The 15245-nt window shown below is 43.7% G+C and overlaps 1 protein-coding gene across 1 annotated transcript in view; it reads right to left on the bottom strand.

The window, feature by feature from the left end:
* Positions 1-4535: 4535 nt before the first annotated feature.
* The window catches only part of LOC129698082 (BEN domain-containing protein 4), a 44906-nt gene continuing 34196 nt past the window's right edge, over positions 4536-15245 (bottom strand). Inside the window, exons 4-5 of the mRNA XM_055636949.1 lie at positions 13281-13521; positions 4536-6411 (exon numbers count right to left, since the gene is read on the bottom strand). Coding sequence (XP_055492924.1) covers positions 6194-6411; positions 13281-13521 — 459 coding nt within the window. The 3' untranslated portion in view covers positions 4536-6193. The remainder of the gene's footprint in view (positions 6412-13280; positions 13522-15245) is intronic.

Raw genomic sequence — 15245 nt, 5'->3', positions numbered from 1 at the left:
TGATAGTAAGGTAGATGTCGCCCAAGTGCAGACGACTGATTAAATCGCTACATACAAAATCACAAGTGTACAATTTCTTCCCCTGCTGCTCAATTTAAAAAAAAGACAACCACAAAACTGGAAGATTCTAAAACATCAAGTGTAATGCAGATATCAGAGACAAATCAGTAATGTACATATATGTGCACCATGAATTGAGTGTGGCTGGTCTCAACAATTGACGTAAAAGCTACACTGAGATTACACACATTACCAAAGAAAGACATAGTCAACATGTAACAAAAAGTCTCTGTTTCAAATCAGTGCACGTTTAATTAAGACAGAGAGAAGTACACTTGTGAGAATGCTAACATTACTAATCCTTCACAATTAACAAGATTTTACATTTACTGTTCACTGCACTGACCAGTCACACTAATGCTGCAAAAAGGGAAAAGTTATAAGTTATCCTTATAAGTTATCCCATGGATGATATTCCTTGTTAACCAAAGGTTGAAGATCAAATGCATCTGATCTGTGGCAGGAAGAGTAATATTTGGTTATAGTTATGGAGTGATACAGTGTGGAAACAGGCCCTTCGGCCCAGCTTGCCCACACCGGCCACCAATGTCCCAGCTACACTAGTCCCACTAGCCTGCGCTTGGTCCATATCCCTCCAAACCTGTCCTATCCATGAACCTGTCTAACTGTTTCTTAAACAATGGGATAGTCCCAGCCTCAATGACCTCCTCTGGCAGCTTGTTCCATACACCCACCACCCTTTGTGTGAAAAGGTTACCCCTCGGATTCCTATTAAATCTTTTCCCCTTCACCTTGAACCTATGTCATATGGTCCTCAATTGCCCTACTCTGGGCAAGAGACTCAGCGTCTACCCAATTCATGATTTTATACACCTGTATAAAGTCACCCCTCATCCTCCTGCGCTCCAAGGAATAGAGACCCAGCCTACTCAACCTCTCCCTATAGCTCACACCCTCTAGTCCTGGCAACAACCTCGTAAATGTTTTCTGAATCCTTTCAAGCTTTCCTATAACATGGTGCCCAGAACTGAACACAATTTTCTAGATGTGGTCTCACCAATGTCTTATACAACTGCAACATGACCTCCTAATGGTTGATAATCATACAATATTTTCTGATGATAACATGATAAATCAGATTCAATGGTCTGTTGAAACGTAACTGGACTATCTGTCATAATGTATCCTGGTATTGGTGCCTAAAAAACAATCGGAGCCAAGGAGCAGATTAATGTAAACAAATGTTCAAATCAAAGCATATTTTAAATGAACAATTTAAACAACATTGTCTTCATTTCATTCTTTGAGAAAATTCAAATTCCATGTACCCAGCAGTAAGCTCCACTCAGCCCGTGGGACCCAGAGAGCTTTGGGTGCAATATTTCTGCTTACTCTGATTTGCTCTCCCTTCCCCAATGAAACATACATTATATGTATATATTCCATATTTCCAAACACAGTAATTTGTACTGAACTGGATTTAATCACTGGTTAGTGCTGAATCAATTCATCTGCTGGAATCCCAGTGAGATGTTTCAATGTTCTTTAGGTTTTCTCCAAGGGGAATGCTAACATCGAGGAGTGATGTTAACATAGTACAAAATGCAAACATGGGTACTAACTATGAGGCTATAGTAAAATTGCCCCTCACATGTCTGTACAAAAATCAACCAGAGAAGAGCAGCACAGAGAGAAGGGAAAGCCAGTGATGTTTTTGAGAAAGAAAACGTAACAAAATAATATTAAAAGGTCCAAAACTGAAAATTGGCTTATAAATTAATCAGCTCCTGGGCACATTTTTAAAATAATTGTAGTGGCAATTAGGTTTCTAGTTATGACTGAAGTCTTCATCTTGTATTATAACTGCCTTGTATTGTTCTGCAGCCTGCACTGTGGTCAAAATTTCGATTAAATTTAATGGACAGTGCTGGAAGTTCACAGGAATTCAATCCATATGATTGGCACACAGTCAGGTCAAAGTCTGACCCCAAATCATACAAAGCAGTAAGGAATTGATTGTGGCTTTTAGAAATAAAATTTAAATGTATTATTGTCACCTGTATAAGAGGTACAGTTAAAAGCTTTGTTTTGAATGGATGAAACATTGCATACATTGGTACACGTGGCAATAATAAAGTCAAACCTAAAGAATGAATGCCTCAGTAGTGATGAGTACTATTGCACAGACCACATCAGTTGGAAAGGCAAACTTGCATTTCTAAACTTTCTTTCACACTTAGCAAGTCCCAATTTACTATATTTTCAGAATGTAGAGTTACAATGAAAGAACATGGGTACGTCAGCATGGATATGATGAACCCAATAGCCTCCCATTGTCTTATTACAATTCTATGATAAACAATAGTCAATTTGCACACAAGGTCCCGCAAGAAGGAATAAGGTAATGATAATGAAGTGATGGTTAAATAATGAAAATTGATGATCACTGAAAGAGCATCCTCATGTCACAGAGACACATAGCACTAAGACCGGGTATTTGGCCCATCATCCATGTCGACCTTCAACCACCCACTTGCTCTGGTTCTATATTAATCCCATTTTTTCTTCTCACTTAATTCTAATTCACCTGCACATCAGGGGCAATTTACAGTAGCCAATTAAATTACCACAGAGAGAATATGCAAACTCCACACAGATGGCCCCTAATGTCAGGGTTGAACATAGGTCTTTGGTGCTGTGAGACACACTAGCTCTGAGCTCTGAACTGCAAAAGACTATTATTATTATTGCACTATATGTGCCATTTATTTAACTTCTATTTTTTTCTCTCCCCCCATTATGTTCTAGGTTTACATATTCACATATTCTGTTGTGCTGCAGCAAGTAAGAATTTAATTGGCCCATCTGGGACGTATGACAATAAAACACTCTTGACTTGACTCTTGACTACTACTTGTTTATCTGAATAGTTCCACGAGGTGGTTTGCATCCATCTCAAATGGAAACAGGGCTTCAGATTAATGTTTTATCTCAAAGGTGGCATGCTAACATTACAGATCTGCATTGTGGCTTCAATGAAGTGTCAACTTGGTTTTGACACTCAAGTTCTTGAAGTTGCATTGGAAACTACAACCTTTCACTTGGAAGGCAGCAGTGCTACCATTTGAGCCATTGCTAATATCTCACAGTGCAACATATTATCGTGTGACATTCATAATGGATTTGAAATGACCGTACAATCTCCTGGAAACTTTACACCTTCCAGTACTTTCTAAAATATTACATTGTTATTAAGTAAATTATTAAAGCACTTAAGAGGGTTTTCAATCTACTAAGTTTTGGTCAGTTATGTAAAGAAGCTTCTCCAACCATATGATACCAGTTCTGGTGAATGATTGCATCTGACAAATGACCTTTTCAATCTAATGTACAAATGAAGCAACAGTACTTTGAGTATATTTTCAGATTATCACCAGACACCATCTTTCTGTTGATCTTCACCATATAACATTAACACAAAGCTTCAGAATTGTTCTCTCTTTAACCAAACTAATATATTTATCACTCAAAAAAAACCCTTTTCATTGTAACCTTCCTACAGGATTACAATATGTTTGAAAATAAAAAAAGTAAACAAAATCTCAGTGTTTAAAGTATAAAAATATAGAAGTCTTCTGACTGTTAATGCAGGATGACATTTAAGACACATCTGATCATGTTTCCTTTTCATTTTAAACGACAAATGTTTCCTGCCAGAATAATGCATTCAGGCAAGTCTCTATATCCCGCAGCTCTGCTCTTACTTCCCTTCCCCTATACGTAACTAGGACAGAGTCCCCCTTGTCCTCACCTTCCATCCCATCCCATCAGCCGTCGCATACGACATAATTCTCGGACATTTTCGCCACCTCCAACGGGATCCCACTACTGGCCACATCTTCCCATCTCCTCCCTTTTCTGCTTTCCGCAGAGACTGTTCCCTCCGTCATTCCCTGGCCAGTTCGTCCCTTCCCACCTAAAACAACCTGGTACTTTCCCTTGCAACCGCAGGAAATGCGACACTTGTCCCTTTATCTCTCCCCTCCCCCCCCCCCCCCCCCCCCGACTCCATCAAAGGACAAAATCAGCCTTTCCAGGTGAGGCAGAGGTTCACCTCCACCTCCTCCAAGCTAATCCACTGCATCCACTGTTACAGGTATCAACTTCTCTACATCGGAGAGACCAAGCGCAGGCTCGGTGATCGGTTCTCTGAACACCTCCGCTTAGTCCGTCGTAACCAACCTGATTGCCCAGTTGCTCAGCACTTCAACTCCCCGTCCCATTCCCACTCTGGCCTTTCTGTCCTGGGCCTCCTCCATTGCCAGAGTGAGGCCCAGCGCAAATTGGAGGAACAGCACCTTATATTCTGTTTGGGAAGTTTACACTCCAGCGGTGAATGAACAGTGACTTCTCTAATTTTAGATAGCCCTTGTTTTCTCCCTCCTTCCCACCCCCTTCCCAGCTCTGCCACAGGTCCTACTGCCTCTGCCCACATCCTTTCTCTTTCCCGCCCCCCGAGACCCTTCTGAAGACGGGTCTCGACCCGAAACGTCGCCAATTCCTTTTCTCCATAGATGCTGCCTCACCCGCTGAGTTTCTCCTGCATTTTTTATATACCTTAGAATAATGCGTTCCTTGGTTCTTATTGTTTTCTGCTTTATTCAAATGTGCAAAACCTTAGCAGATTAACAATTAAGGTTTAGTAATATGAACAGGATAATCCAGTCGTCATAATCAGCATGTCGGCCGACTATGAACGTGAAATGGGGTCAAATGCCTCGATAACAGTCAATTTGAAAGTTGATAAGAAACTAACGGTTTAAAATTAATTTCGTTAATGAAATTAGTTTTAATACAAGTATTACAAATGTTGCAACTTTCAATGTCAGTGCATTTGTGCACATGGACAGAAGGTATTCAAACAAAGTGCAATATAACCAAAGCCAGTGTGTGAGATAATTGGCAGATATGCATTGCTGAAGGGAATGCTACTTACCTGCCTCGATTTTGTTTGTCATTCTGCAGATATTACGTTATATTTCTACATGATTCCCTTGGCAAGGGCGCTACAATTCCGAAATGCTACATTTTAAAAGTAGGTAACTGAAACTAGGGCAAGAATTGAATTTGTGTAGGAAGGAACTGCAGATGCTGATTTACACCAAAGATAGACAAAATGCTGGAGTAACTCAACGGGTCAGGCAGCATCTCTCCAGAAAGAAATAGCCGGGTCGAGACCTTTCATCAGACTGAGAATCAGGGAGGGGGGAGAATTGAATTTACAGGATGGTAGACTGGGCAAAGTTTTATAGCCGACGGGCCACGGCTGTGGACTGGGAAAGCTGCCGGAGGCCTTTATCTCGATGCCTCCTGGGTCACTGCGTAGAAGCCCGGGTCGGGGCCTCGTGGATAGAAGCGGGCGACGGAGCCCACGGCGGCGCCACGCGGATGTGAAATGGGGCGGCGGTGGCGGCGGCGATGCCTCGCGGGTCGACTGGAGCGTGGAAGACCTGATATTTGTACACATTGTGTATGCAGGCAAAGAATCACACTGTGCCTAGTCACATGTGACGATAAACTATTCCTATATTGTAAACCATATCACCACACTATTATGATGTTTGTGACTACAAGCTTAATTCCTAAACTCTGTTTTACTGCTAGTAATACCATCAACACGGGTCAGGCTCCAGATTTTAACAGTAATCTTTTTCTATTCGTGAGTTGCCCAGAATTATAGTTGCCCAGAATTAGCTTTGATATATTTCATTCAAAGTTATTTTTGATTTTGTGCAGATTTTAGAGCTTGTAAACAAACCTATAAAGCAAACTATTTTTAAAGTCTTATTTTGATTGTATGCTATCTTCTTATTCAGGCTGAATGCTATTTTTTCTTATTTGGTCAGAGTAAGTAACATTCCTCAGTCCCAAGCCTGGGATTGCACTTTGGATGTTCAAGACAATGGATATTTACCAAATAAATCACAGTCAAAGCAGGTTAACCTCTGAGGTCACTTTTGGTATTTCTTCTGTTGGAAATCTTGTTTTAATTAAATGTTCTAATTTGAGATTGATTTGCATCATATCAAGTTGGTGCAACACCAATACAACCATGGAGAAATATACATTCATGTTCTACACCAACAAGGCAGTTACATTAAACTGTATGGGTTCAGTCTCCTCCGCCCTCGTGGCATCCCTTGTTGAACACTTCGTCCTGTGACATCTGATGGTCATAGCCTTCATAATAGGCACCGCTGCCACCCAGGAAAGTTCCCACCGCACGTCCCTGCCGAGCATGCCCAACAGCATCACTGAAAACCTTGTTGATTTGTTCCTCTGATGGCATCCACCAATCCGGGTTGGAGGTGCAATGCATCCGGATGAATTCTGTAAATAACACACAGTAAATGGAAGAAAGTAAAATAACGTGCCAGCTCTCCAAGTTAGTGCAAATGTCAAGAATTTGTGACCTGTGGTTTATGGGTTTTGTACATTGATCTTCAGAACAATCATTCCCAACTGTAAACTGCGTACCCTGATATTCTAACAAGGACAAGGCAGCACCACCAACTACAGGTTGCCCTCTGTAGCACAAACTTTACTTTCTTGGAAATACATTGCTGCTACTTGGTATTTGCAGGGTTTAAATTCTCAACATTTGTGATAATAAGAATCATGTATCGTGAATGTATCTCCATCCTGTTCTGGGTCTTTAAATGAGAGGGAATAAAAGCTGGCATGCCAACAAAGCCCTATCTTATACAACAACAGGTGTTGAAAACACTCAGCATGTCAGGCAGTATATGTGGAAGAGAAAACAGAATGAACATTTCAGGACATGCAGCCTTCACCAGAACAAGTTTGGAAGAGACAAGGAAGTTTGGAGAACATCCTTGCATCTTTTCCTCTGTATTGACAATTTTATTTTAAAAGAAGCCCGGACAACAGTGGACTGTGGATTTAGTGGGCAGACTGGTGTTTGGGAGCTTGGGGTTACTGGGAAGATTAAAATGGCTATGATTATTAACAATGGCATGTTATGTGCTCCTGAGTTCTGGCAAAGATTGCTTTTGGAATTTCAAGGGAGGATGTAATTTTTCTGCTTACTGATGTTAAAGCAACTTGCTTCCACTCTTAAATAGACACAACGTGCTGTGGTAACTCAGCAGGTCACATAGCATCTTTGGAGAACATAGATTGGCTGCATTTCAGATTGGCGCCCTTCTTCAGACTGATTGTAGTAGGGGGGGAGAAAGCTAGCAGAGAGGTATGGGGCAGGACAAAGCCCGGCGAGTGATAGGTGGATACAGGTGAGGGTGGGGGGGAGGGGGGGTGGGTTCATTGGCAGATGGTTGGGCAAAGGCCAAAGGTGAAATGACAAAAGGCGTCAGATAAGAGGTGGAATAGAATGTGAAGCCAGACAAAGAATGTAGGCGGAAAAGGACAGGGGAAGGGAAGGGGAGAAATGGACACACATTCAGGTGGGCACAGGGGAAAGGAGGGAATACGTGGGGTGTGTGTGGTTGTGGATGCTTACCTAAAATTGGAGAATTCCATGTTACTCCAGCACTATGTATTTTTTTGGTAAATCAGCAGCTGCAGTTTATAGTGTCTACATTTTACTGCTTCCAATGAGGCCAATGGGAGACACATAGGTGGGTGGGTGCCAGATGTTTATAGCGACAGGCAGGGTGGTTAATACGCAAGATGATGCTTCTGCGAATATGCTGGGATTTTATATTCTCAGCGATGTCCTCAGTGCAATGCCCATAGAGGTGTAGAAGATCATGAGGCGAATAGACAGGGTGAATGCACAGAGTCCTTTACCCAGGGTACGGAGAATCAAAAATATTTGAGAATACATGAGGCTGCATGCAAAATACTGACTATCAAAAATCCAGTTTCTGTGTAGTACGTTCTAACAGTAACAGGCAATCAAATCAACACACAAAACATTTTCTAAAGAAAGGATTTCTTTACTGCAAAAACTTAACAGTATTTTATTTGTAGTATTTGCTCCTTTATAACATTTTACATAACATTTTACAACAGTACGACTTGATTATTAAAACAAGGACAACAATTCTTGATTTAAAAAAACGTATACAACAATGACCCCAATCATCCAATTCCACTCACTCATTACTCTTGACTCAACCAAAATTATTTCTGAAATATTGGTCATACATTCGGAACAAAAATGCTCCAAAATAAGGCTCAGAATGCATCATAGAAACATAGACATAGAAACACAGAAAATAGGTGCAGGAGGAGGCCATTTGGCCCTTCGAGTCAGCACCGCCATTCATTGTGATCATGGCTGATCGTCCCCTATCTATAACCCGTGCCTGCCTTCTCCCCATACCCCTTGAATCCACTAGCCCCTAGAGCTCTATCTAACTCTCTCTTAAATCCATCCAGTGACTTGGCCTCCACTGCCCTCTGTGGCAGGGAATTCCATAAATTCACAACTCTCTGTGTGGAAAAGTTTTTTCTCACCTCAGTCTTAAATGGCCTCCCCTTTATTCTAAGTGTGGCCCCTGGTTCTGGACTCGCCCAACATTGGGAACATTTTTCCTGCATCTGGCTTGTCCAGTCCTTTTATAATTTTATATGTTTCTATAAAATTCCCCTCATCCTTCTAAACTCCAGTGAATACAAGCCTAGTCTTTTCAATCTTTCCTCATATGACAGTCCCGCCATCCCAGGGATCAATCTCATGAAACTACGCTGCACTGCCTCAATCACAAGGATGTCCTTCCTCAATTAGGAGAGTACACAATACTCCAGATGTGGTCTCATCAGAGCCCTATACAACTGCAGAAGAACCTCTTTACTCCAATACTGAAATCCTCTTGTTATGAAGGCCAATATTCCATTAGCTTTCTTCACTGCCTGCTGTACCTGTAAGCCAACTTTCAGTGACTGGTGTACAAGGATGCCCAGGTCTCGCTGCACCTCCCCCTTACCTAACCTAACCCCGTTTGAGATAATAATCTGTCCCCTTGTTTTTGCCACCAAAGTGGATAACCTCACATTTATCTATATTATACTGCATCTGCCACGCATCTGCCCACTCACTCAACCTGTCCAGGTCACCCTGCAACCTCCTAACATCCTCTTCACAGCTCACACTGCCACCCAGCTTTGTGTCATCCGCAAACTTGCTAGTGTTGCTCCTAATTCCCTCTTCCAAATCATTAATATATATGGTAAACAGTTGTGGCCCCAACACAGAGCCTTTACAGCACTCCACTCGCCACTGCCTGCCATTCTGAAAAGGACCCGTTCACTCCTACTCTTTGCTTCCTGTCTGCCAACCAATTTTCTATCCATGTCAACACCCCACCCCCAATACCATGTGCTGTAATTTTAGTCACCAGTCTCCCGTGCGGGACCTTATCAAAGGCTTTCTGAAAGTCTAGATACACTACATCTACTGGCTCCCCTTCATCCATTTTACTTGTCACATCCTCAAAAAATTCCAGAAGATTAGTCAAGCATGATTTCCCTTTCATAAATCCATACTGACTTGGACTAATCCTTTTACTGCTATCCAAATGCCCCATTATTACCTCCTTAATAATTGACTCCAGCATCTTTCCCACTACCAGTCAGGCTAACTGGTCTGTAATTCCCCGTTTTCTCTCTCGCTCCTTTCTTGAAAAGTGGGATAACATTAGCTATCCTCCAATCCACAGGAACTGATCCTGAATCTATTGAACATTGGAAAATGATCACCAATGCGTCCACTATTTCTAGAGCCACCTCCCTGAGGACCCTGGGATGCAGACCATCAGGCCCAGGGGATATATCATTCTTCAGTCCCATTAGTCTACCCAATACTATTTCTCGCCTAATGAACATTTCTTTCAGTTCCTCTACCCCCTTAGATCCTCTGTCCTCTAGTACATCTGGGAGGTTTTTTGTGTCTTCCTTAGTGAAGACAGATCCGAAGTACCCATTCAACTCTTCTGCCATTTCCTTGTTGCCCATAATAATTTCACCCGTGTCTGCCTTCAAGGGACCCACAATTGACTTTGCTACTGTTTTTCCCTTAACATATCTAAAGAAGCTTTTACTGTCCTTCTTTATATTCCTGGTACTTCATCCAGGCAGCCCGTATTGCCCGTTTTGTTTCCTTATGTTCTATGAAAGTTTGCCAATCCTCTGGCTTCCGGCTACTCTTTGCTGTGTTATACATCTTTTCTTTTAGTTTTATTCTATCCCTAACTTCTCTTGTCAGCCACGGTTGCCTCCTACTCCCCTTAGAATCTTTCTTCCTTTTTGGAATGAAATGATCCTGCGTCTTCCGGATTATGCCCAGAAATTCCTGCCATTGCTGTTCCACCGTCATTCCTGCTAGGATCCCTTTCCAGTCTACCTTGGCCAGCTCCCCTCTCATGCCTTCATAGTCCCCTTTGTTCAACTGCATCACTGACACTTCCGATTTAACGTTCTCCTTCTCAAATTGCAGATTAAAACTAATCATATTATGATCACTACCTCCAAGCGGTTCCTTTACCTCGAGTTCTCTTATCATATCTGGTTCATTGGACAACACTAAATCCAGAATTGCCTTTTCTCTGGTCGGCTCCATTACAAGCTGCTCTAAGAATCCATCTCGGAGGCATTCTACAAACTCTCTTTCTTGGGGTCCTGAACCAACCTGATTTTCCCAGTCTACCTGCATATTGAAATCCCCCATCACCACAGTGGCATTACCTTTGTTACATGCTAGTTTTAACTCCTGCTGCAACTTACACCCTACATCCGGGCTACTATTTGGGGGTCTGTACATAACACCAATTAGTGTCTTCTTGCCTTTACAATTCCTCACCAGAGAGCATTTAAAACCCCAGAGCTTCCAGGGCCCTTAGTGGGCCTTGAACCCCGGCCGAGAGGGGCTTCACGCTCGTGATGTGCGCTGTGTGCACATTATTTCACATAAAATGTTTGTAATCCTGTCATGCCACCTCCACTTTATGAAAAGCTTCGTATGGGCCTGGTTAGCCAACAGAATTGATATTTCTAATTTCTATCCAGTCGGCAACTTTTTTTTACACAAAGGACAGTCTAATGGAATGAGCTGCCAGAGAAGGTAGGTAAGGCAGGTATTATCACACATTGAAAAAATCTTTGCAGAGGTTTATAAGGATATGGGCCAAACACAGGCAGTGGGAATAATGTAGATGGGGCATGTTGATCGGTATGGGCAAGTTGGGCCGAAGGGTCTGTTTTCAAGCTTTATGACGGTATGACTAAGTTTCAGTGTTTAACACAAGTAGAATATTAAATTAATTTTCCGTGATAGTGCATTTCAAATGCATATCAATCCCACTCCTTCCTGATTAATTTTACTTTGAGTCCAAATCCAATATTAACTAAATTTTAGCAGACAAATCTCACTGCCTAGGAATCAATAGTAATTTTACACTGCACCTAATCATTGGCTTATAATTAGCTAATTGTTAGAAATTCTATCTAACAACCTTGCTTGAAATTTAAATTAACCAGATTTTACAAGTAATTCCATTATGTGTGCAGTAATGTATCCTCAGGCCTCCAGTCTTCTTTCATTGGTTCAGTTCACCCCAAATGTTGCATCTGCTTCACAATAAGGGTCCAACCAGAAACATTAATCTACATATTCTCTTCACAAGTTCTTCTTTGCACCTCTTGCTGTATTTTAAACTGTTCAACTAGTTATAATGTATTGGTCTAGACTGATCTGAAAAAGAACTGCATTAATTATCATTTTTCGCCACCTTACTCACCATTCTCCTGTGCTGCAAGTGCAACAAGTTTTGTTCCGATCAATGGTATATATATATTAAAAATGATTAAGCTTTAAAAACCTTAAAAACCGCGCCTGCGCAGATTGGTCTCTTCTCCTGTCAGTCAGCTCCACGCAGATTGGTCTCCTCTCTTGTCAGTCAATGCCATGGCTGGGACGGCGACGCCCCTTCCTGCACCGCGGCCTCTCCCACCTCACTCACAAACTGCTCTCTCCCCTCCTCACAGTAACTTGTCTACCGTCTCCCCCACTACAGGCGGCGGCCGGTGGGGGGGGGGGGGGATTCAGTAGAGGCCCTGGTCCCGTCTCTCTCTCCCTCACTCACCCTTCTCCCCCGCCTGCCCTCTGCGGCAATGATGATCCCGTCTACTCATCCATCCCCCCGGGTGAATGGCTGTGACCTTCCATCTCCTCCGCTGCCGCTGCCGTTGCGTTAACTCACTCTCACAGCCCTCTCGGAGGAGATCTTCTCCATCAGCTTGTCAAAACCCGTGGTGCCCACCGTGACTAACACCAACTCCCCCCCCCCCCCCCCCCCCCCCCCGGGACAGGCCCGGCAGTGGCAGCAAGCTGGCAGGCAGGTAGGCGGGTGGACAAGCGGGGAAGGACCGAGCGGCAACAGTGGGCAGTCGAGCAGGACGTGGATGGACCGAGCGGCAGCTGAGCCGGACTGGGCAGAGGGAGGGAGGGAGAGTCGGGTTGCAGAGTGGCCGAGCAGTTTGAGAGGAGAGCAGTGGGGGAGGTAAGGAGGGATAGTGGGGAGGATAGGGGGGATAGGAGTGGGATAGGGAGGGGAGAGGAGTTATGGAGGGAGGGAGAGGTGAGGGAGAGAGATTGGGGAGAGGGGAGGAGAGGAGAAAGAAATGGGAGGGTGCAGAAGGGGGAGAGAATGCTGGGGGATCAGGGGAAATGAGTCGCGCCTGCGCAGTTGGGGTGGAATATTGCATTGGAGGATCGGGTTGGTGTTGGGGGAACGGGTTGCGTTGGGGGAATGGGTCAGTGGTGGAATATTGCGTTGGGGAGCAGACCCAAAGGGTCTGCACTTAGTCTAGTATTATTGAAAATTTAAAGGCTCTATGGATCTTTTAAAATGCAAAAGAGGGCAGCTGAGTGAAGTGAGATTCAACGGCAAAGCCTCTCAGAGTAAAGTGGGAGTTAAAACCAACTGCAAACATTATATTTAAATAAATACTTTTCAGTCACTTTTCTTTGATGTCCCACCTCAGGCCCCACAACCAATCTTGCCACAAATCCTGTGACCTGAATTCCTTCACCTTGTCCAACTATGGCTGAAGAGGAGAGACTTTTGTGTGCACAATGTGTGCACTGCCAATGCCATTGCATGAAGCACAAATCATACATGTCCACCATGCTCTGCTGTTCAACATTTCTTTGTCGGCTTTTCACATGTGGTCTCTTGTTTACATCCATTCTATAACATGGATACTGTAATGCGTACCTCGGAGGCAGGTCACTTTGACTGGGTCGAGAGGTCGTCGCTCAGGTCCTGGCTCTCCTAGTGGCATAGATCGTTTCCTTTTCCCCAGACCACATGAATACTTCAGTTCATCTGTTGTGAACACAAATCGAATGAGGTAACGCAGTAGCCGGCGGCCATCTTTTTTAGATGAATTGACAGCCTCGTCCCATTGTTTACTGGTGATATGCACAGGATAGTTGGTCAACAACTGCTTGTTTCCCTGAAAATTGAAGATAAGAAACTTTTGAAATCACAAATTTATATCATTTGTGTTAAACATAAGAATTCAATACTACATTAAAAATTGCCTCTTTTGTTTACTTAGTACTACCAGGCCACAAAATCCTTTCAAAATTATTGAAATTATTAAGCTTAGAGTTGCAGACACACTGAGGTTCACTAAAGTTGTAATGTGTTAATAAATCAGTTTTGTACTGCTCCCAGTTCAAGGAATCATCTATATTGTCAGTGGAGCTTGAAAAGGCTAGCGTTGATCAGAAGTGCAAAGTTGTTCCTATGGAACCATTCAGGAGCAGTCGCTGAACAGTGTTCTAACTCTGCACAAATGACTGGTCAGTCCATGACCAAAGTACTGTGTTCTGTTCTGTTCCCCACCATGTCTGAAGTGACGCAGTTATAGATAAGGTCCAGAGGGGGGCTGCAGGACTGATGCCTAATCTGATGACTCAGACATACAGAGTTCTTACACTTATCACTTGTGTTTGTTGTTACACTTTATAACATAGAACAAATAAAATTAATTTGTTCACCGCACGCAAAGTTTTGAACCAAAAATTAAATCACATGTCTAACCTTAATATCTTCATAAATAGAAACCATTGCTGTCAAATGTTACACTTGTTAGTCATTGATGTCATATTTAAGAATTACGATATCTTGAACCATCATTTAAATTACAAGCAACATTTAGAAAGCCTGGGTGTATTTTTTGATAAGACTGAAAAAGAGACTGAAAGTTAACATTGCTTAGGGGGAAAGAAATTAAGATAAACAGATCGTGCAATCTCAATGTTGAGCATCAATGTCAAAAGAGACGGACTAAAAGTGAATGAACAGCAATTGCTGGAAATCTGAAATAAAGCAGATAATGCTGGAGGTTCACTGTAGTCAGTACCTGTGGAGAGAGAAACAGTGGCAATATTTCTGGGTGTCACTGGCACTCAAATGAGATGAATCTCTCCAAAGTACAGGTGCACAACCTTTTATCCGGAGTTCCGGAAACCGAAAAGCTCCGAAAACCGGACATTTTTTCCAGGATGCCGTCTGCACACCAAAGCTCGCGTTTGGCGCCAAACTTGACCCAAAACGACCCACGGTTAACCCAGGTCTGTACTACTGTAGCGGCTGCCTCCTCCCCGGTCCCCGGACACTTAAATATCTGTAAATCATTGCTTAAATGTTAGTCAGTTAGTTTGGAGGGCTTTTATGTGAAGGGGGGGGGAGTGAAGGGAGAAACTTTAATTCTTAGTCCCCTACCTGCTCGGAGAGGCGAGGAGCGGGCAATGCCTTACCGGGTCGCCGTGCAGTAAGCTCCAGAGCGCTGTGGCCGCTGACCCCCAACAACGCGGAACTGGGGCTGCGCGCTGCGGGCGTCCGGCCGCGGGCTGCGCCAGTTGTAGCTCCGACCCCGGCAACTCTACCCATGGCTGCGTGGCGCTCCAAATCCAGCGCCGCCCGTGGCCGGACGCCCGCAGCCCCAGCTCCGCGATGTTGGGAGTCGGCGGCCACAGCGCTCCAGAGCTTACCGCACGGCGACCCGGTAAGGCTTTGCCCGCTCCCTGCTGGTATCCCAGCGCTGTGGCCGCCGCCGACTCCTAACATCGCGGAGCTGGGGCTGCGGGCGTCCGGCCACGGGCAGCGCTGGATTTGGAGTGCCACGCAGCCAGGGGTAGAGTTCGCTGGGGTCGGAGCTCCAACCGGCGC

This window comes from Leucoraja erinacea, chromosome 1 (assembly GCF_028641065.1).
Source record: "Leucoraja erinacea ecotype New England chromosome 1, Leri_hhj_1, whole genome shotgun sequence".
Taxonomy (NCBI): domain Eukaryota; kingdom Metazoa; phylum Chordata; class Chondrichthyes; order Rajiformes; family Rajidae; genus Leucoraja; species Leucoraja erinaceus.
The sequence above is the reverse complement of the archived record's forward strand: the minus strand, read 5'-3'. Positions and strand labels throughout refer to the sequence as shown.